This window comes from Asterias amurensis, chromosome 3 (genome assembly GCF_032118995.1).
Source record: "Asterias amurensis chromosome 3, ASM3211899v1".
Classification (NCBI taxonomy): Eukaryota; Metazoa; Echinodermata; class Asteroidea; order Forcipulatida; family Asteriidae; genus Asterias; species Asterias amurensis.
In genome coordinates, this window is record NC_092650.1 from 21,042,101 (window position 1) to 21,063,723 (window position 21,623).

A 21,623-nucleotide genomic window follows, 5' to 3' on the forward strand; every position below is an offset into this window, starting at 1 on the left:
TTAAAGATAAATACGTTATCACGCGCACGCTTGTGGAAATGCAGAAAAATATAGTGCGTCTTTGTCCAATACCAAACTCGGCCTCCGGCCTCATTGGATATGGGACGCAGAAGCTATATTTTTTCGTATTCAACTCCCACTTGTGTGATAACTTGAATTATCTTCAAGTACGCGCTAATCCTCCAATCAGATTCGCAGAATGGAGTGGTGACAAAAACCTATATTGCACGGCTTATATCACTACCTGCGTATTGTGTGTTCTATGTCACGAGCAAAGTTTGCTTGAAGATAAATACGTTATCACACACGCGCTCGTGGAAATACAGAAAATATCGCGTCTGCGTCCCACATCAAACTCAGCCTCTGGCCTCAGTGGATACGGGACGCAGAAGCGCTATAATTTCTTCGTATTTCACTCTCGCTTGTGTGATATCTTATAGTATGGCGATTTAGGTGATGCAATTACCATAATTCTTTTTACAGTCTAACAGGAAACGTTTAAAGGGGAACAAGACCAAAACTAGGGGCAATAGAGTTCAAGGCAACTGTAGCCTGATACTTCTTATCATGGAGACAGATTGACAAAGAAAGCTTTTCTTAATTTTAGTTTTTACCCATACACCGATGTGTGTAAGCACTGTATACTCAGTACTTTCCCGAGTCCTGTGAAAAAATATCATGTTACTCGGGTGGGATTCGAACCCAAGACCCTTGCAATTCTAGAAAGTACTGAGTATACAGTGCTAACACACCTCGGTGTATGGGTAAAAACCAAAATTAATATTCTTTATCCCAATGCAAACTTAACATCTCTTATGAAGCTTTTCTTGTTCTGTTTTTTTTTATACTGAACTTTTAACTGTTAGTTACAAACCTTCAAGGAATCTTGAAAAACCCTTGGCTTATGATTGTCCGTCAGTATTTTTAGCTCCTTGAACTCTTTTAACAGTTCCAGACGCTTGCCGACACTCCTGAAAAAAAAATTAAATTATTTAAAATTATTTATTAAAACGGAAAAAAATATATAAAAATTTCAGTCGATATCAGACTTATTAACGGCTTTTCATGAATCATACAACTAATTTGTTCATTCTTGTTTTTAAAATACAGATAACATCATTTGTGTGATTTGGGCAGCATGCACATTTATGTGGAATACATGACTAAGACACACTGTACACATTTCCTGTTCAACACTTCCTATTATTGAAGTAGTGTTTGAGAAATGAGTAAAAGTGGAAGTGTCGTGGCGGAGCGGTTAAGAGCACCGAATTTAAACTCTGGTGTTTCTGATCAGCAGTGTGGGTTCCAATCCCCAGCCGTGACACTGTGTCCTTGAGCAAGACACTTAACCATTGCTTCGTCCTTCGGATGGGACGTAAAGCCGTTGGTCCCATGTGTTGTGTAACGCATGTAAAAGAACCCAGTGCACTTTAAGCTGGGCGATATCACGATATTATCGAATATCGCGATACTCGATATCGATATCGGATGGATTTGGTTTTAATCGAAATATCGATATATCGATTAAATATCGCGATGTATTTGCTAGCTGAGACATCTTGCACCCCATAGGTTTGGAGTAAAACCAGAAGAATAGGTCATTAGAACACCTCTCATATGCTATGACTGTCTCTTCTACAACTTTCACTTGGAGTTTGAAGACTGATGATGTCAAATTTAATTAATCGCGATTATATCGAATATCGCGATATATTGTCGGCGATATATCGTGAATAAAATAAATTGATATCGCCCAAATCGAAAAGAGAAGGGGGTTCGCCCCGGTGTTCCTGGTTGTGGCTGCTTAATGCGCCGTAGCACCTTGTAAACCCTTATAAGGTGCTAAATAATTGGGTCTTGAGTACCTTGTTTGGTAGATATGTGCGCTATATAAGACTTCGATATTATTATTATTATTTAAAACAATTCTACCCATACACCGATGTGTGTTAGCACTGTATACTCAGTACTTTCCTGAGTCCTGTGAAATATATCACAGGCATATTACTCGGGTGGGATTCAAACAAACCCACAACCCTTGCAATTCTAGAGCAGTGTCTTACCAACTAGCCTACCGTGATTGCCCGGTAGCTAGAGGCAGTTCGGATCCTATGTTTTGGCAGCGGATACCGCAACGATATATAATAGATGTTAAATTTGCATCGGGGATAAAGAATACTATTTTTGGTTTTTACCCATACACCAATGTAGGTTAGCACTGTATACTCAGTACTTTCCCCGAGTTCTGTGAAAATATAGCACAGGCATATAACTCCAGTTGAACCCACGCCCCTTGCAATTCTAGAGCAGTGTCTAAAGGCAGTTTAAAAAAATAATTTTCCTCTCTAAAGACAACAATTATTTTAGCTTTCAAAATGTATTTTCGTGACATTGTTTTGATTGTTTTACCAATTTTTCTAAAACTCCAGCACCTCAGCTAGTAATATTTTGAGGTAAGCTTTCAAATATTATTATCTTCAAATAGTATCAGTTTAATGAAAATCTGGGTACATTGTGTCTTGTGTTTCAAAAAGTACCCAAATCCGTATCACTGCGCTTTACATTAGTGCCCTGGTCATTGGGCCAATAACATGCCCTGGTCATTGGGCCAATAACATCCCCTTTAATGTTTCTTAGCTCCTTTGGGAGTATACAACCTGGGCAACAGTTTATATTGCTCCAAAGGCTTTTTCATGCACAATATCAACCTCTACCCCTGCATGTACCCATTTATACCCCTGGGTGAAGAGAAGTATCTTGCTCAACAGGGGTCGAAATTGCCACTAGCCCGCTAGCCCGGGACTACCAGATTTACAGCCGGGCTACTCATTTTTCCAGTTTGATAGCCCGACGGGCTAGTGGAAAAATAATGCAAAAATCATCATCACAAACAATAAAGAACTATGTTATTGGTGTATTGTAAAGTTTGAGCCGTGACACGAGACATAATGTGTCTTTCGGGCTACCAAAATCTAATCAGGGCTACTAAAAATTATTGGTCACTAGCCCTGCTGACTACCATGGAAATACCCTTAATTTCGACCCCTGCTCAAAGACACAAATGCCCACTCTGGAGACTCCAAATTTCATAGAGCTGCTAAGCACAACACTTTGCTTAGCATAAAATTTCGTCCATGATAAAAACAGTATTACCAACCAAAATTCCACGTGATTTTCAGGATAAGCAAACAACAGCTGAACACCAGTAAAAAGCAATATGCAACACATGGAAATTTTGTTGGAATTACACTAGATTATGGCGACAGTACAAACCGACTTTGGAACAAGTATGCTTCCACTTAAAGACACTGGACACTATTGGTAATTGTCAAATACTAGTCTTCACAGTTGGTGTATCTCAACATGCATAAAATAACAAACCTGTGAAAATTTGAGCTCAATCGGTCCTCGAATTTGCGAGATAGTGAAAGAAAAAAACACCCTTGTCGCACCATGGTCACCCGAAGTTGTGTGCTTTCAGATGCTTGATTTCGAGACCTCAAGTTCTAAATCTGAGGTCTCGAAATCAAATTCGTGGAAAATTACTTCTTTCTCAAAAACTACATCACTTCAGAGGGAGCTGTTTCTCACAATGTTTTATACTATCCTCTCCCCATTACTCGTAATCAAGACAGGTTTTATGATAATTATCTTTTGAGTAATTACCAATAGTGTTCACTGCCTTTAAGCTTTAAGTTTGGCAAAGTTTTCCAGATAAATCTTACCTCACACCCATTTTCTTGTCAAGCAAATCCTCTGTAAGGTACTCCAGAACTTTTCCTGATATTTCTTGCTCTATTTAAAAAGACATAATGCAAAAATACAGATTTGAAATCATAAAAAAAGCAAGGTAAAATTTCAGATTGTAACGCCCAAAACTGCGCCCTCACTGAGGTAAACGAAGATTCATCGGTCAAGACTTTCACTAAATTTTTCGGATTATAAACCGCCCGGCGTATAAACCAAACTTCCCCAAAATATACACAAAAATATTATACTCATTTAGGGACACATTGCCTTGGATGGGCGAGTTGGTCCGTGAAAAGCGTTTGATACCATTTGTTATAAATGTATTGCATGGTTAGAAAGATGTTTTAAAAGTAGAATAAATTGATCCACACAAACATGCTTTGAAATTGCCAGTTTTCCAAATACAACGTAAACGCCAATTTGTTGAGTCAAATTTCAGACTCCATAAATTGGCCAAGCGTGTTAGTTCGCAAAGTAAAAAGAGAACCCATAAAATTTGAGGCATATTTTTGTGGATCGTGGATCATTATACTCATTCTACTCTTCAAACATTTTTTCTAACCTTATGCATTTTACAACAAACTGTTTCAAGTGCTTTTATAGACCAACTCGTTCGACCTTGGGCAATTGACCCAAGTCATCTGACGTCATCATCAGAATAATCTTGGATGCGCCATTTTGGTGGTTAAAGTCACCATGCATTATTCAGTGAAGTTCGCATTTTTGGCGACGCAGCGTATACACTTAAACCATCTAATTATTTCTCCATGCTTAAACCTATTGACCACCAAAATGGTGAGCGTGCCACAGTCGCCGTGTGTGACGTGCGTGCAAGGGGTCAACATGTCCCTTCAAGGATACTAACTTTTAAACAGCGTTGCTTCATTTTTGAATCCTTTCAATGTGAGATAATCAGCCACATCTATCGGTTCCCACTGCTGGAACTCTGTTAAGTCCATCAGGTTGTTGGAGTCACTGCCTGAGGACCCCGTCGACGACCGACTACCCTCAGAGAACCTCCTACGTTTTGAGATACGAGCCGCCATACCAATCTGCTGTCTGCAGCAAATAATCACTCCAGCCTCAGTAACGGTGACACACAGCTACAAATCTACAGGCAGATAAAGCGACTGTTTAAAGGCAGCGGACACTATTGGTACATTTAATTACTCAAATTAATTGTTATCATAAAACCCTTCTTGATAACGAGTAATGGGGAGAGGTTGATGGTATAAAACATAGTGAGAAACGGCTTCCTCTGAAGTGACGTAGTATTCGAGAAAGAAGTAATTTTCCAAAGATTTGATTTCAAGACCTCAGATTTAGAATTTCAGGTCTAAGAAATCATTATCAAGCATCTGAAAGCACACAACTTTGTGTGACCATGGTGCGACAAGGATGTTTTTTTCTTTCATTAATATCTTGCAACTGTTATTTTATGTATGTTGAGATACACCAACTGTGAACATGGTGAAGATTAGTCTCTGACAATTACCAATAGTATCCAGTGTCTTTAACATAACATACAATGTCCACAGATTTGAAGATAAAATTAATGATAGTAGACAGATTCCCTTGAAATTTTACTTACTGCGGTGCTGTAGGTTTTGTGAAAAATGAGTAATACAAATATTTTTTAATGCAAAAAATAGTTAATGGCCTGACGTTTCAACCCTCACAGAGTCTTTCTTGAAGGCTAAATGACAACACAACAAACATGAACAGGTAACTAAGTGAAACATAAGCAGTGAAGTGGAAATACATGAATGGGGGTTAGAAAGCATACAGAAAAAAAGCAGGGGGTAAACAATGAATAGGGGGACAAAAAGGGGGGGGAAGGGAAGGGACTGGCTTGGCCACAAGCAAGAAGATGGAAACACAAAGAACAACAACAAAGGTGGGGAGGTGGGGTAAAAAAGTAATTAATTAGTGAATGAGGCTCAGGCTAAAAGGCTATGGGGAAAAAAGGAGACGACAAAACAAAAGGTTTATTAGTCGTTTCCTTCTTGGATGTTCAGACCATGGGGTTGAATGGTCTGGAGGCGTCTAATCCAGAGTTTCTCCCTACTCAAACGCACAGTCTCTCTGTGGTTGCCTAGTGCCTCTATGCCCTGTAAAATCATGTCAGAAATGGAGTGATAAGGAAGATTGAAGTGATGACCTACAGGTGTATTTAGCTTTTGGGTCTTGACTCTGCTAGGGTCGAAACATCAGGCAGGCCATTAACTATTTTTTGCATTTATACTCTCGGTCCATTTGGTTGGTAAGTTGTTTGCAACAGCTAATTCCATTTTCTCACAAATAATTTTTGTGTCAGTTTTAGCATGTAAAATTGTATTCACAAGTTATATGCTACCGTTGTGGTATAACATCACAACTGGTTAATGGGTTTTTACATGCTAAAATAATTTCCGTCTTTTGATTTGTGACTTGTCTAACTCATTTCTCAAAAACTACAGAACCTTAGTAAGTAATATTTGCAGGGAAGCTTTCCATTATCATTATCTTCAAACCCTGTAAGTTTAATGTAAATCTGTGGACATTTTGAAAAAAGTACCCAAATGTGCCTTGATCACCTTATTGACCTATGGGTGCATTGGTTTGCACCCCGGACCGTTTGAATAGCTTTGACGGGGCTCACCCGGGTCAGCCCCCAGTGCCCTGCTTGTGGAGTGGGTCACTTGGGGGTGACCTGAGGTGCATGCCTTCACCACGAGAGGGCGAGTGTGATCGTTCGATTAGCTCTTGTCAGGGGCTCACCCGAGTGAGCACCGTGGGGTCGACCCAGGGAAGCTTATCGAACGCACCCTATGAAAGCAATCTAGACATACTATGGCTCCTATATTTGATAGGCCTATAAAAGCAGTGTGCAAGTGGGTGACTTTGTATTGGGAAAAAAACCTTTCATCTCCAATGGCAACATTAGTCAACTGTGCAGTGATGTGTGCACCCATGGAGGTAGAAATAGATCTACCTCCATGGTGCAACTTTCCTCCATGGTGCAACTAACCCTGCTTGTGCCCCCAATTGGTTGACCAAGTTGCCACAACAAGCACTTGGATCATGAGCACAAAGGCCATTATTGTTGTTTAATAAAGCTGCAGCTTTGTCCACTGCATGTTCATCCTCATTACCCAAGCTTACCATCATTGGAAAGCCGTCGCACTAAATACAAACAACTCACGACCCCTCCCGACAACAATTTTTAAATGCACTTTACTAGAACATTTGAACATAAGCCAACCGTTAAATATGTGCACAAGAGCCATATGCATCTAATCATCTTCAAACTGTTGAAAAAGTTGTATTTTTAACTGTAAAAAATGTGTTTTTTACCCCGAATTTAGTAACGAACGGAAATTTTCACCATGTTGTCTTTCGACGTACTTGGACGATTCTATTACACTGCAGGGGGCAGGGAAAATTTCTGAGGGCCGAGTTGTATTTTTTTCTTTTTGGTTTTATCTGCTGTTTTTCTTTTTTTGTTAGTAACTAAGCCGCCACTCTAGAATTCGAAGTTAAAAGGGGAGGTTTAAATATAATATTTTTAAAACTCCATGAGAGGCACATAAAATGGTGAATAATTATCTTGCATAAAATTGCATCACCCCTGCGGTGTAATGGAATCGTCCAAGTACGTCGAAAGACAACATGGTGGATATTTCCGTTTGTTACTAAATTCGGGGTAATAAACACATTTTTTACAGTTAAAAATAAAAAAAATTCAACAGTTTGAAGGTGCATATATTTAACGGATGACTTATGTTCAAATGTTCTGTTAAAGTGCATTTAAAAATTGTTGTCGTGAGTTGTCGTGAGGGGTCGTGAGTTGTCGGTATTTAGTGCAACCCTTGTTGGAAAGAGCTTCCTCCATGGAAAGAAGAGGCTTGGATCTTCTCAATAAAATAAAAGAGGTTAGAGTCTCTGCCTGTAAGTGTAATGTAAGAAAGTGAAGTGGTGATTCATGAGTGATACATCATCATTACATTATCATACCAAATGAATAACTCTAAAATATTACTTTGCTGACACGTTCAGTTTGGGAGTTATCAAAGTTTTGGCCAAAAAGCCCTCATCATGAAACGAAATGTATCGTAGACTAACCGGACGAAACCGAAATAGTTCTAAGAGTACGTTATATCATGGAGGAATAAATTAGAAATTCTAATTTATTCCTCCATAGACCCCTTTACAGATAGGCCGGAAGTGGTGATTATGATGCATTTTGGGAGAGTTTACAAGTAAGCTATGCACGTTATATGCGTGACGAACAGCCGAAAACATCGCTTCCTATCCCAGAATGCATTGTTTTTTCCTATCTGTAAAGGGGTCTATGGTTATATCGGTAGATGTTAGTTTCCAAACGCCAGGAGTCGATCGCTACTCGAAAGGATCCGATGTAATCGGTAGTCGTCAAACGGGGCAGAAATACATAGACTCGCTACCATTCCTTGAGCTTTTTCTCCCTAAGATTTGTTTGTGTTTTTTTGTATGGTAGCTACACCGATGTTTTGGAGTTTCGCTCTTAAGTTCAGACATTTGTTTTATTTATTTTGATTCACAACCATTAATATACAAAGGGGTCATGTATTGCTGATTTTTAAAGTATATTTCCAGATTTTTTAAATAAACAACAAAGCAATGTGTAGCCACAGAATACAAACTCTTCATCAACTAAAAGATGATTTGTTAAAAACTGTTTATCAATACGTTATCTTTCAGATTAAGCCAATCAAAGACTGCCATTCCCTATACAAAGGATTCCTGTAGCATTACTGATTTTATCGTATTTTTATAAAACTCCATTACATTTATTTCGGATTTAAAAAAATTTAAGACCACGAGTCTGCTGTGCGAACAGTTTACGATTTCATCAACACCACGGGTCGATTTGTAAAAACAGTTTATCAACACGTTATTGTTTAAACGAAACCAATCAAAGACTGCCAGTACCTAAACAAAGCATTCATGTAGCATTACTGATTTTATCATAATTTTATGAAGCTCCATTATATTTATTTCAGATTTTTGAAAATTAAAGACCAAGCGAGTCCTGTCGAAGCATAGGCTACTGTTCGTGTGTATTCAACACCGCTGTGCGCACAGTTTACGATTTCATCAACGCCACGGGTCGATTTGTAAAACGGTTTATCAACATGTTATCATTTAAACGAAGCCAATCAAAGACTGTCATTCCCTATACAAAGCATTCATGTAGCATTACTGATTTTATCATAAATTTATAAAGCTCCGTTATATTTATTTCAGATTTTTGAAAATTACACACCACGAGTCCCTTTGCAGCATACTTTGTATGTGTACTACACTGCTGTGCGCACAGTTTAAGATTTCATCAACGCCACGGGTCGATTTGTAAAACAGTATATCAACACGTTATCATTCAAACGAAGCCAATCAAAGACAGTCAGTACCTAAACAAAGCATTCATGTAGCACTGCTGATTTTATCATAATTCAATAAAGCTCCATTATATTTATTTCAGATTTTTGAAAATTAAAGACCACGCGAGTCCCTTTGCAGCTTAGGCTACTGTGCGTGTGTATTCAACACTGCTGTGCGCACAGTTTAAGATTTCATCAACGCCACGGGTCGATTTGTAAAACGGTTTATCAATACGGTATCATTCAAATTAGACCAATCAAAGACTGTCATTACCTAAACAAAGCATTAATGTAGCATTACTGATTTTATCATATTTTTATAATGCTCCATTATATTTATTTAAGATTTTTGAAAATTACACACCTCGAGTTCATTTGCAGCATACTGTGCCTGTGTACTGCACTGCTGTGCGTACATTTTACAATTTCATCAACGCCACGGGTCGATTTGTAAAACAGTTTATCAATACGTTATCATTCAAATTAGACCAATCAAAGACGGTCATTACCTAAACAAAGCATTCATGTAGCATTACTGATTTTATCATAATTTTATAAAGCTCCGTTCTATTTATTTCAGATTTTTGAAAATTACAGACCACGAGTCCCTTTGCAGCACACTGTGCGTGTGTACAACACCGCTATCGCACAGTTTAAGATTTCATCAACGCCACGGGTCGATTTGTAAAACGGTTTATCAATACGATAACAAAGGATTTATTTAGTATTACTGATTTTATCCCATTTGTATAATGCTCCATTCTGTTTATTTCTGATTTTTGAATATTGTATCATAAGAAAGTGGCATCTAGAGAAGGAACAAACAAAAATCGGTGAGAAATAAAAATGTGTGGCTCTTCCATACAATATCCTCTTTTTATATCAAGTTCTTCATTTAGTTACAATTTAAATGGCCTGTCTTAGCTCCGTAAACTTAGTAAATGACCAAAATTAGGTTCAGAAAGTTTTGTTGGTGATAGTATTAAAACAATTGAATTAAAATTAAGGGGGGGGATGAAGTAATGTTTTCACATACGACACAGAAACACTTTGGTTTGATAAAGCATAGAGGAAGGCTGTCCTTCATCTATGATATAAGTGAGTAAGCCAGCACAGACCGGCTATCAAGGACTGCAAGGCACTCAATTGGACGAAACAGTTAAATAATTTCCCAATTCTTTTGTGCATGGTGATTTGCCCATTTGTACAGTTTGTGCACAGTTCTCCAGTTTCGACCAATAGAGGGCGCTGTTTTCCAATAATTATTTTCTATAATTAAAACAACTCGTACTTTGCAAGTTTTACCATTGACGACTTCCACATGTTATTCGGGACTACCATAAGTACATGTGGGGAAAAAATCAGGTAGTTGCTGATTTCTATGTAAAAAATAATATATCTAGAGCGATAGTATGAATGTCACCAGTGAAGACACTCAATTTTGTCAAATAAGCAGACGATTTATTTTGTTTGTCGTGATGGCCTAAAATTGACTGAAAAAAATTGTAGGCAACTGTTCCGTACTTTCTTTTAAATCTGATTGTCTTTATTATATTTTCATTACCAGGGTGTGATTAATCCTCTTTTTTCTCTTTTATTCCAATTAATAGATTTTATAACTAAGATAAAATTCATGAGAAAATTAACTTAGATAAAAACCACATGAAACACCCCAGATTGTGGGCTTTCAAAACCAAAGAAAATGAATGTAAGAATGCCTCGCATTCGGATGCTTTCGCGCTCGCAAGCTTCACGCTTTGCACATAGTTTATTTTTCGATGTCAACAGTGACCTATCACACCCCTGCCCATACGGTGTTAATTTTTTTTTTTTTTTTTCTTTTTTAAATTTATTTATTAATTCTTTTTGTACTTTATGCCTCCGAAGAAGGTCCTGTTTGGATCGAAAGCTTAGGCCATTTATACCTTACTCATTATATATTTTATTTGTTTATTTTATATATTTATTTATTTATTTATTTATAGATTTTCTTGGTCAATTTCGGCAAATTAGCAGCCAATTTAACCATCAACAACCTGTTCTAATTCGCGCGAAATCGAAAGCTACTGAAAAGGGTAATTTCGTTTTTATGATTAGTCAAAAACTGTAATGCTGCGGGGACAGCGTCATTCAATTTAACAATTCAACAAAGCAGCATTGAAATTCGCAGACGCTTCTTCAAGCTTGTGTGTCTCGAAAAAGAATGACGATACGCTAAATTGATGTGCTAAAGGAATTTTAATAACTCGACTCAATACGAAATTGAAGGGCCGAATTCTAAATTTGAAACGCAGTCACAACTGGAGAGGCAAAACAGCTTTAATTCCAGCGCATGAAAGTTAATTCCACTGCTCATTTGCCAAATTTGACCGACAAAACCTACATTTATTCATTGGGGGGGGGGGGCGGGCATGTATTGGAAACTGACCAAGACCTGATTTTGTATTGTGTGACAGAAATCTTGGCAGATGTTCAACTGCTAAGGTGTGAAGAGTGTTTGCCTTTACATTATAAAGGAAACAACTTTTAAACCAAGCGTGTCTTCAGTTTAGATATAAGTGAAGTTGTTTGTTTCATTACTTGAAATTGAATACATGAAAACCATTGCTCCCGGTCCATCACCAGCAATCTTTTTCTGCATTCGTGTAAGTTGTAGGACGACATAATCGAAGGACCATCAAAGGGCGGGTTCTTTTGATAACGGATCTTTATAAAAATATGATAAAATCAGTAATGCTACATGAATGCTTTGTTTAGGTAATGACAGTCTTGGATTGGCTTCGTTTGATCGATAACGTATTGATAAACCGTTTTACAAATCGACCCGTGGCGTTGATGAAATTGTAAACTGTACGCACAGCAGCGGTGTAAACAGGCAAACTAGGCTGCAAAGGGACTCGTGGTGTGTACTTTTCAAAAATCTGAAATAAATAGAACGGAACTTTATAAAATTATGATAAAATCAGTAATGCTACATGAATGCTTTGTTTAGGTAATGACAGTCTATGAATGGTCTAATTTGAATGATAACGTATTGATAAACCGTTTTACAAATCGACCCGTGGCGTTGATGAAATCGTTGACTGTACGCACAGCAGTGATGTACACCATAAAGTATGCTGCAAAGGGACGCGTGGTTTGTAATTTTCAAAAATCTGAAATAAATATAACGGAGCTTCATAAAATTATGATAAAATCAGTAATGCTACATGAATGCTTTGTTTAGGTAATGACAGTCTTTGATTGGTCTAATTTGAATGATAACGTACTGATAAACCGTTTTACAAATCGACCCGTGGCGTTGATGAAATCGTTGATTGTACGCACAGCAGTGATGTACACCATAAAGTATGCTGCAAAGGGACGCGTGGTGTGTAATTTTCAAAAATCTTAAATAAATATAATGGAACTTAATAAAAATATGATAAAATCAGGAATGCTACATGAATCCTTTGTTTAGGGAATGGCAGTCTTTGATTGGTTTAATTTGAATGATACCATATAGATACACAGTTTTACAAATCGACCCGTGGCGTTGATGAAATTGTAAACTGTACGCACAGCAGTGTAGTACACACGCACAGTATGCTGCAAATGGACTCGTGGAATGTAATTTTCATAAATCTGAAACAAATATAATGGAGAATTTTAAAATTATGATAAAATCAGTAATGCTACATGAATGCTTTGTATAGGTAATGACAGTCTTTGATTGGTCTAATTTGAATTATACCGTATTGATAAACCGATTTACATATCGACCCGTGGCGTTGATGAAATCTTAAACTGTACGCACAGCGGTGTAATACACGCGCACAGAATGCTGCAAAGGGACTCGTGGTGTGTAATTTTCAGAAATCTGAAATAAATATAACGGAGCTTTATAAAATAATAATAAAATCAGTAAGGCTACATGAATGCTTTGTTTAGGTAATGACAGTCTTTGATTGGTCTAATTTGAATGATAACGTATTGATAAACCGTTTTACAAATCGACCCGTGGCGTTGATGAAATCTTAAACTGTGAGCACAGCGGTGAACGTTGTTTACACACGCACAGTAGCCTATGCTGCAAAGGGACTCGCGTGGTCTTTAATTTTTAAAAATCTCAAATAAATACAATGGAGCTTTATCAAACTATGATAAAATGAATTCTTAAACTGTACGCACGGCAAAGTGACTTGCCACAGTATATGAAGCAATTTAGGGGGACTCTCGGTCTTAACTATTAAAATCAGCAGAACTAGATGAATCTCTTGTGTACTGAAAGGGAATGGACCAGTCTTTGATTGGCCTTAACTTAATTGATAACGTACGTTTGTGTTGAGAAGTTTTGCAACGTGGAGAGTGATACGTATGTACCCCTGCAGTACTCCTAGAACTATTTCGGTTTCGTCCGGCTATCGTCTCCCGACGGGAGACGATAGCCGGACGAAACCGAAATAGTTCTAGGAGTACCCCTGCAGTGGGTCCCATCCACTCGCAACACGAGAAATGCTGCACGGACTTGGTCAAGTCTAAAAGCGTTCTTAACAGTGTGGTTATTTCGGATCCTTTTCACGTGTAACGATCGACTCCTGGCGTTTGGAAACTAACATCTACCGGTTATATCGACCCTCATGTTTTCGAACCCCAACTTCGATTCCCGTTCACCGCGAGATTGTGCCAATGTCCACTCAACAATAATGCTTTAATAAGTAAAAGTGCACTGTACTTACCGTACTTATTACCGTAACAAATAGAGTTTACGGTGGTTTGCTGGTGCATTCAGCTAATAAAGCTAGCCCTCACACTACCCGCTCCCGTCTCCCGCACGTCCCTGCCCAAAAATTCATACCCAAAGTGGAAAAAGTTTAAGGCGCTGGTAGCGAAGCGCCCTCAAGAGTTGACGTGAAAACTGGAAATGTGACATTAATATCCTCGATCGGCGGGCACGGGCAACCTCGGTATCGATAGTGTAACTTTCCTGAACCAAATCAACTATTATCAATATATTTGTTTGGGGGTCACGGATTATACTCCACAGGTGAACATTATCTCCTTCAGTCCTTCTATTTCCTACTTCTAGAAATTATTAGCATAAGGCTCGCTCACGGAAGCATTTTACTAGGCCTACAAAACAATCAATACAGATTATTTTTTTATTAAATTATTCACTACCAACCTCAACTGGTCCTGGAAATAAAGTGAATTGAATTGAATTAATTATGAAGTGTAAGATGAAATTGACAAACACTGATGTAAATAAAAAGACTTCAGTTCAGAAAGAACCAACCTGAAGTCTGTTTATTATTTTAAGCATTCTATTCTAGTGAAAGCACACAAACAAAGTTAAGTTGTGCAACATTTTTATTTGTTTTCATTTATTATCAATTTTAATAACCAATCGAGCCCAAATTTTAACAGGTTTGTTATTTTTATGCATGTTGAGATACACCAGTGAATATACTACTAAACAGGTCCAGTGCATGCAAATCAACTAATCATTGCATTGAAAACATTTTTTACTTTCTCATTGATTTGTAGACAGACTACAGTTGGGAACCTTTCATCTCTCATATAGAAGATGATTAGTTATTAAGGTAGATGGTTGAAGAGCGTTCACCCCTCCTTGCAACCACCAAAGCAGTAATGGAGTCGTCCAAAAGCCCTCTCAAAGTCCGTATCCCAGTTATTGTGATGACTGTGCTTTTCGGGACAGGAGCCTGGATTGCCATCAATGGGCTTTGGGTTGAGCTCCCACTACTAGTCTCGCTCAACATCCCCGAGAATTACAACTTGACCTCGTATTTGACTGTCATCATCCAACTGGCCAACATCGGCCCGCTGACCTTTTCGCTGTTGAACTACTTCCTGGCGACGGAGAAACGAATTGAAATACCCACAGTGTTCATCATTGTGACCGTCGGCTGCATTGCTTCCTTCTTGCTGATCATCTTCTGGGACTCTTATTCAGTTTGGCCAACGGATAACAAACTCCACAGCACTGCTCTTTTAGTGTTAGCGTTCTTTCTCTCCCTGGTAGACTGCACATCATCGGTGACATTCACTCCCTTTATGTCCCTCCTGAAGGAGTCCTACCTAATGTGGTACTTCATCGGGGAGGGTCTGAGCTCCTTACTTCCAAGTGTTGTGGCTCTGATTCAAGGCGTAGGTGGTCAAGAGTGCGTTGCCAACGGCACTTACATCAATCGGACTGTGATGGATAATGTCACAGTGCTGTTGAATTGTACCAACTGGATCGGTAGAGACTCCGAAGCTCGTTTCCCTCCGGAGGACTTCTTTGGTTTCCTCCTCGCAATGATGATAACCTGCGGGATCGCCTTCACGTTACTCAATTATCTGCCTCTAGCTAAACAAGAACACATTCCAGCCCTGCCACCATCCAAGACACCCACCGTAGAAGATTCTGAATCTTCCAATAGAAGCTCGGACAGCCACAACATGCTTGTCTGCAGTTCTGATACACGCATTGCAGGAGGGGATGGGCCAGTACCTGTTCCCCAGGAAGATGAGGGCGATGATGAAAGTGACCAAGCTACATTCCAGACCGTCCACATCTTAACCAGACTTGAGTATATTTACCTGTTTGTTCTGCTGGCGATTGTATGTGCAATTAGTAATGGCATTCTTCCATCGATTCAGACTTACTCTTGCGCGCCCTACGGGCTTAACACGTACCTCCTGGCTGCTACACTGGGCAAGATAGCCAACCCAGTTGGTGCTTTTGCTGTGCTGTTGTTTCCCTGTACAAGTTTGAGCATACTTGGGGCAAGCACTCTTGCTGGAGTCCTGGTCAGCGCCTACTGTATCTTGACTGCATCACTTAGTCCTACACCACCACTCCAACATGAAGTAGTCGGTGATGTCTTGATTGTAAGTGAACATCCTCTGCTTCAATAGACCGTTATCATTCTGCCTCCATCTTGGTCATGTTCCTTGTGTCAAATAACAACAATGAATGCTAATAATCATTATGCAAAGAGGAACCAGACTTTTATGTTCTTCCAGCCTCGGTTTGGTCTAATTGTTTTCAATGCGGAAAAATGAAGATGGCTGCATCATGATAAAGGTCTTTTTATAAGCCATTTGCATGTTAGATTTGAATATTGTCTTGTACAATGGTGTACTTCATCAAAAGTTACCACTTAAATTTGAATTCCTCAGACTATTGAGACGGTTCCTATGTTACATGACTCGGGGTAAGGTTTTGTATACTTATGTAAGAGATGGTAAACACCCATACACATTTCTGAATGAATGTGTATAGCACAATGATACCAGGGTTTGCTCATCTGGAAGTTACTATGCAAAGGCTTGCCCAAACCATTTGAGTTAACAACTGTCTCTTTAGTCTGAGGAATTCAATCGTAAGTGGTATATTGAGACTAAGCAAGCCATACGCCTTTCTTAATATTTATGCATGAGGTACGTCACAATGCTAATCCAAAATGAGGCGATGGCACAGCCACTGCAAGTGATTGGGGACGTGCGCCCATAGCCGCATTTTGGGTAAGAATTATGACGTCATGCATAAACACAAAAATAAACACAAAAATACACAGATTTTGTACATTTAAAAACTTACCCGGTTTAACGACAATGATAGTAGAGAGCTTCCCTTTAACTATAACCATCTGAGATGCTATAGTTTTTTAGAAATGAGTACCGATAAAGCAATTTCACAAAGAAAAAAATTCATCCCAGTGAGACGAATTTCACGCAAAAATGATTTTAGCATGTTGTTCAACGTATTTCTGCTTTTTGAGTGAATTCCTGATCTTATTTATCCTCTCCGTGTATTTTGTTAGATTCTGGCATGGATTCTGATGAACACCTGTTTCGGTTATTCCAAGTCCCTCATCGCGTGGATACTCAGGACTCAGCCCAAGAGTCGGAAACTCCTCATCTGGTATGGCGGTATCACTCAGGTGGGCTCCATGATAGGTTCCTTCACTATGTGGCCCTTAATCAACATTGTAAATGTGTTTCAACCGTATTACGAGAATGTGTGCTATGGTTATCCCGAGTGTCAAACACCTCAGATTCCTGTAGCATACAGGAATTCAGATCTCTATGTGTAACACTCAATATTCCTTAGCCCTGGGGTGGATTTCACAAAGAGTTAAGACTAGCTAAGACGAGTTACTTTTCCTAACTTATGTAGGACTGGCCATACCTTTTTAGTATCTCCTAGTACTAGTCCTAAGTTAAGACTAGTCGTACATTGTACATGTACATGTAACTCTTTGTGAATTCGACCCCTGGAGGCCTAACTTTTATTGCATGTCATGACCGAGTGGTTAAAAGCACTGAGCTAAAGTGACTAGCTTGGTGGGCTAGTTAACTAGTCCGTTGGATTTGTTGACTAGCCAGGTACACACGCTAACTACCTCTTTGGACAAGGTGACTAGCCCAGGGGACTAGCTAACAATCCTGGTGGACTGGCTGACTATCCAAGTGGACTGGCTGACTAGCCTGGTGAACTAGTTGACTAGCCCATTGTCCTCTAGTCTTGTCCTCTTAGTTGACTAGCCCATTGGACTAGTTGACCAGCCAATTGGACTTCTAGTTGACTATCCTGGTGGACTAGTTGACTATCCCAGTGGGCTTGCTAACTAGCCCCGTATATTAGCTGAATAGCCTGGCGGACTAGTTGACTAGCCCATTGGACTAGTTGACTAGCCCATTGGATTAGTTGACTAGCCAATTGGACTAGTTGACTAGCCCATTGGACTTCTAGTTGACTATCCTGGTGGACTAGTTGACTAGCCCAGTAGGCTTGCTAACTAGCCCAGTGGACTAGCTGAATAGCCTGGTGGACTAGTTGACTAGGCCGGTGGACTAGTTGACTAGGCCGGTGGACTAGTCACAAAAAAAGTGTGCTCAAGGTCTTCTGTGTCAAAATACAGCCGGACAGAAACTGATAAGAGGATAGCATCAATTTGGCAAAACCTATGGAAAAGAATATTCCAAAGGTTTATGTGAGTGATTAAAATCATTAAAAAAAAACTTTAAAAAACCCCAGACAAGAACAAAAGGAGCTTGTAGTGTACATGTATAACTGTTTGTGTGAGGTGAGCATGGATAACGGTGTGTACATCACACGGATGTCAGCACTTCGTACCCTGGACACTTCGCATCTTCGGGACACTTTGTACCGTAACCAAATTGGTCACTTTGTACCGTGGGCGGGGTACGAGAGTGATCAGCAGCCGAGTCACTTCGTACCCTCAGCCGAGTCACTTCGTACCTCCATTCAAGTGTGTATTCCTTAATAAGTTAATGTTTGTTGTCATATAAATTAATAATACTTAATGAATTGTCATTTTTGTTTGATTTTGTGAATGTACTCTTTAATGAAATTGATATTTTGTATAAAATTAATCAATGCCAAGTACAATCTTCCGCCCATGTTTTTTACAAATATAAAAAACAAAAGCAATCAAGCAATCATCAAAATGGCTCCTTGGTCCCAACAAAATAATAGTAATTGGTATTATTTGCTTTTATTTCCTAATCATCCAATCACAAAGCACAAAATCATCATAGTACGAGGTACAAAGTGTCTTGTAAGAAGGTACACAGTGTTCAAGGTTTGAAGTGTCTAAAGTCAGTTCGTACCTTGAAAAGGTACGAAGTGTCCAGGGTATGAAGTGGCAAAGGCATGATGTGTCACCGTTCACACTCACAAACCTAGAAGTTTTGGCGGAGGCTTTTGCCTTTGGCTGCCTATCTTAGAAATTGTCACAGCGACGGTGGAATAATGGTCAAATTAAATCACTTATTATTTGAAAGCATAACAAATTGTGAGGTTTTTTGTCAGAGGTGAAACACATCAGAGGTGAAACACACAATGTAAAAATATTACTTTGTGTATTTATATTATGTTTTTGGTACTGTATTGCATTCCTAAATACATCAGAGGTGAAACACACAATGTAAAAATATTACTTTGTGTAATTATATTATGTTTTTGGTACTGTATTGCATTTGATATTATACAATCATAGCGTCCATGTATTTGTTTTAAATCTGGAAACATTTTTGAAATTTTCCTTCATTATTTCTAAAGTCCCTAAAAATGACAATGCAATGGTATATAATAATGTAAGGATTAGCTCTGATCAATTAAACAGAGACTACTACAAATTATTTGAAGGAAGTATTTTTTTTTACTAAAGGTACATAGTACATGTACCAGTTATAAAAAATTAAAAGGTGCTGAGAATATGTAAATTTCATCCTAGCGCGTCACACTGAAATTTTGGTTGGCAAAATGTGGGAACATTGCGCTGTTTTTGAACACGGTTACACAGGTAATGGCTGCGTGACGCAGACGCAATTGCTGCTTAGTGCAAAACTCAATGGCGTTTGCCAATCAATAGGGTCTGTACGCATGTGTGAATGTCATTAGCATATTTTATGGGAAGGGTCCATTTAATTGTGTGAGAAAACATGCCATGATTTTTTTAAAGGCAGTGGACACTATTGGTAATTACTCAAAATAATTATTAGCATAAAACCTTTCTTGGTGATGAGTAATGGGGAGAGGTTGATGGTATAAAACATTGTGAGAAATGGCTCTCTCTGAAGTGCCATAGTTTTCGAGAAAGAAGTAATTTTCAACGAATTTGATTTCGAGACCTCAGATTTAGAACTTGAGGTCTCGAAATCAACCATCTAAACGCAAACAACTTCGTGTGACAAGGGTGCTTTTTCTTTCATTATTATCTCGCAAGTTCGATGACCGATTGAGCTCAAATTTTCACAGGTTTGTTTTTTATGTTTATGTAAAGATACACCAAGTGAGAAGGCTAGTCTTTGACAATTACCAATTGCGCCCACTGCCTTTAAAACCCTTATATGGAGCAGAACAAACAGGTAGCGATGGCAACTACTGGGTTTGTTGGTGAGCAGTGTTCTCCTTAAACAGTGTTCCGTCGGCCAAATGCCAGTTAAAACACCGAAGGACCAGTCAAAATTCACTCCAAGGGGTCCAGGCTGGCTAGCCCAGCTTTGAAATCAAATATTTTATAAGTACTACATGTACCATACTCCAAGGGCTGTAACAAATGGACCATGTGAACTTTGTTTACAACAGGTGTGACACTATGCATTCTTTAGGTATTCTGACAGGCAAGATACTACACAGGTCCTATGGGAAAGTTGATGATGTTGTCATTATTTCCACATGATGTTTTGAGATGTGCCCCCCCCCTTTCATCATAATCACAAGTTGATAGAAATTAGACAGTGCAATCTCCAAAAATTATCAGATTTTACATTTGAATTCATTTATGATTAGGCTGTGTACAAATCGTGCCTGCAGGAAGCTTAAGTCCAGGAAGTTTAAGTGATGTCACAGGTCACATCGTCTATAGGGTACATGCACAAAGTAATTAGTGCTCGATGTGTAAATTGTACAAGCAAAACATGGGGGTAGGTAATTTGTATGTTGTTTAGTTTGCAGCGTTGAGTTTTTATTTGAGTTTTTTACATGTATACATGTATATTACTGCAATCTTACACTACTTTAAAGGCAGTGGACACTATTGGTAATTACTCAAAAGAATAATCATCACAAAACCTTTCTTTATTACCAGTAATGGGGAGAGGTTGATAGTATAAAACATTGTGAGAAACAGCTTAGAACTTGAGGTCTCGAAATGAAGCATCAGAAAGCACACAACTTCGTGTGACAAGGGTGTTTTTTTCTTTCATTATTATCTCGCAACTTCTACAACCGATTGAGCTCAAATTTTCACAGGTTTGTTATTTTGTGCATATGTTGAGATACACCAAGTGAGAAGACTGACTGGTCTTTGACAAGTACCAATAGTGTCCACTGCCTTTAAGTTGATGAATTTGTTGGGTTAAAGGCACTGGACACCTTTGGAAAGTGTCAAACACCAGTATTCTCACTTGGTGTATCTGAACATAATATGCATTAAGATAATACACCCATGAATATTTGGGCTCAACTGGTCATCAAATATGCAAGAAAAGCATAACTTATTGTGTTTTCAGATGCATAATAGTAGGCTTCAACTGAGTATTTTATTAGGCCACATCAAACAAAAATTGTTGATCGTCCCCGCCCGACCGTTAAAAAAACCCCGATCCCATTCCCCCCCCCCCCCCCATGTCTGGATATCTATGTATACTTTTACTGTCCAGATTTTTCAGCTGAAATTCTTTTTCAAAATGTACAGGTTTGAAAAGATGTTTAAAGAAGGTTTTGTATTCATGTTGGCAAAGCAAGAACAACTCTTTATTTGTTTACTTGGGCTACACTGTGCTTACATGTAGTTGTTTGAAAAAGTTTACAGAAAATCGCATCTAGGAGTTAAAATTTCTTTGACAAAACTATTGAAAACATCAAAAACACAAACCCTCTGTTTAATAGTGATTGTGATGATTTCTTTATTCTTGATTTCATATTTTGGCATGTAAAAAAAAAAGCAA

At 38.6% G+C, this 21,623-nt stretch overlaps 2 protein-coding genes across 9 annotated transcripts in view; one reads left to right on the top strand and one right to left on the bottom strand.

Moving 5' to 3' along the window:
• Positions 1–14,012, bottom strand: part of LOC139935213 (deoxynucleoside triphosphate triphosphohydrolase SAMHD1-like) — a 30,562-nt gene extending 16,550 nt beyond the window's left edge. Inside the window, exons 1-4 of one of the 4 annotated variants that reach the window (XM_071929700.1) lie at positions 13,874–14,012; positions 4,619–4,864; positions 3,729–3,798; positions 875–971 (exon numbers count right to left, since the gene is read on the bottom strand). In XM_071929700.1, coding sequence (XP_071785801.1) covers positions 875–971; positions 3,729–3,798; positions 4,619–4,799 — 348 coding nt within the window. In that variant the 5' untranslated portion in view covers positions 4,800–4,864; positions 13,874–14,012. Of the gene's footprint in view, positions 1–874; positions 972–3,728; positions 3,799–4,618; positions 4,865–5,344; positions 5,416–6,897; positions 6,957–13,873 lie in introns of those variants that run through there. The other 3 variants (XM_071929701.1, XM_071929703.1, XM_071929704.1) reach the window with 3 other exon arrangements.
• On the top strand, positions 5,774–21,294 carry LOC139935214 (solute carrier family 52, riboflavin transporter, member 3-B-like). Of its 5 annotated transcripts, none has more exons than XM_071929708.1 (3): positions 5,774–6,016; positions 14,682–16,031; positions 16,967–21,294. In XM_071929708.1, the coding sequence occupies exons 2-3, from the start codon at positions 14,742–14,744 to the stop codon at positions 17,237–17,239; spliced, it is 1,563 nt and encodes a 520-aa protein (XP_071785809.1). In that variant the 5' UTR covers positions 5,774–6,016; positions 14,682–14,741; the 3' UTR covers positions 17,240–21,294. The 5 variants fall into 5 exon arrangements, with proteins under 5 accessions (XP_071785809.1, XP_071785808.1, XP_071785806.1 ...); XM_071929707.1 differs by lacking the exon at positions 5,774–6,016 and adding an exon at positions 14,064–14,181 and having other exon boundaries at positions 14,686–16,031; XM_071929705.1 differs by lacking the exon at positions 5,774–6,016 and adding an exon at positions 14,065–14,181.
• Positions 21,295–21,623: the final 329 nt, after the last annotated feature.

Coding starts and splice junctions, on each gene's coding strand:
- LOC139935214 (XM_071929708.1), top strand. CDS start 14,742: ATGGTTGAAGAGCGTTCACCCCTCCTTGCAACCACCAAAGCAGTAATG. Junction 16,032..16,966: donor TAGTCGGTGATGTCTTGATT/GTAAGTGAACAT, acceptor GTATTTTGTTAG/ATTCTGGCATGGATTCTGAT.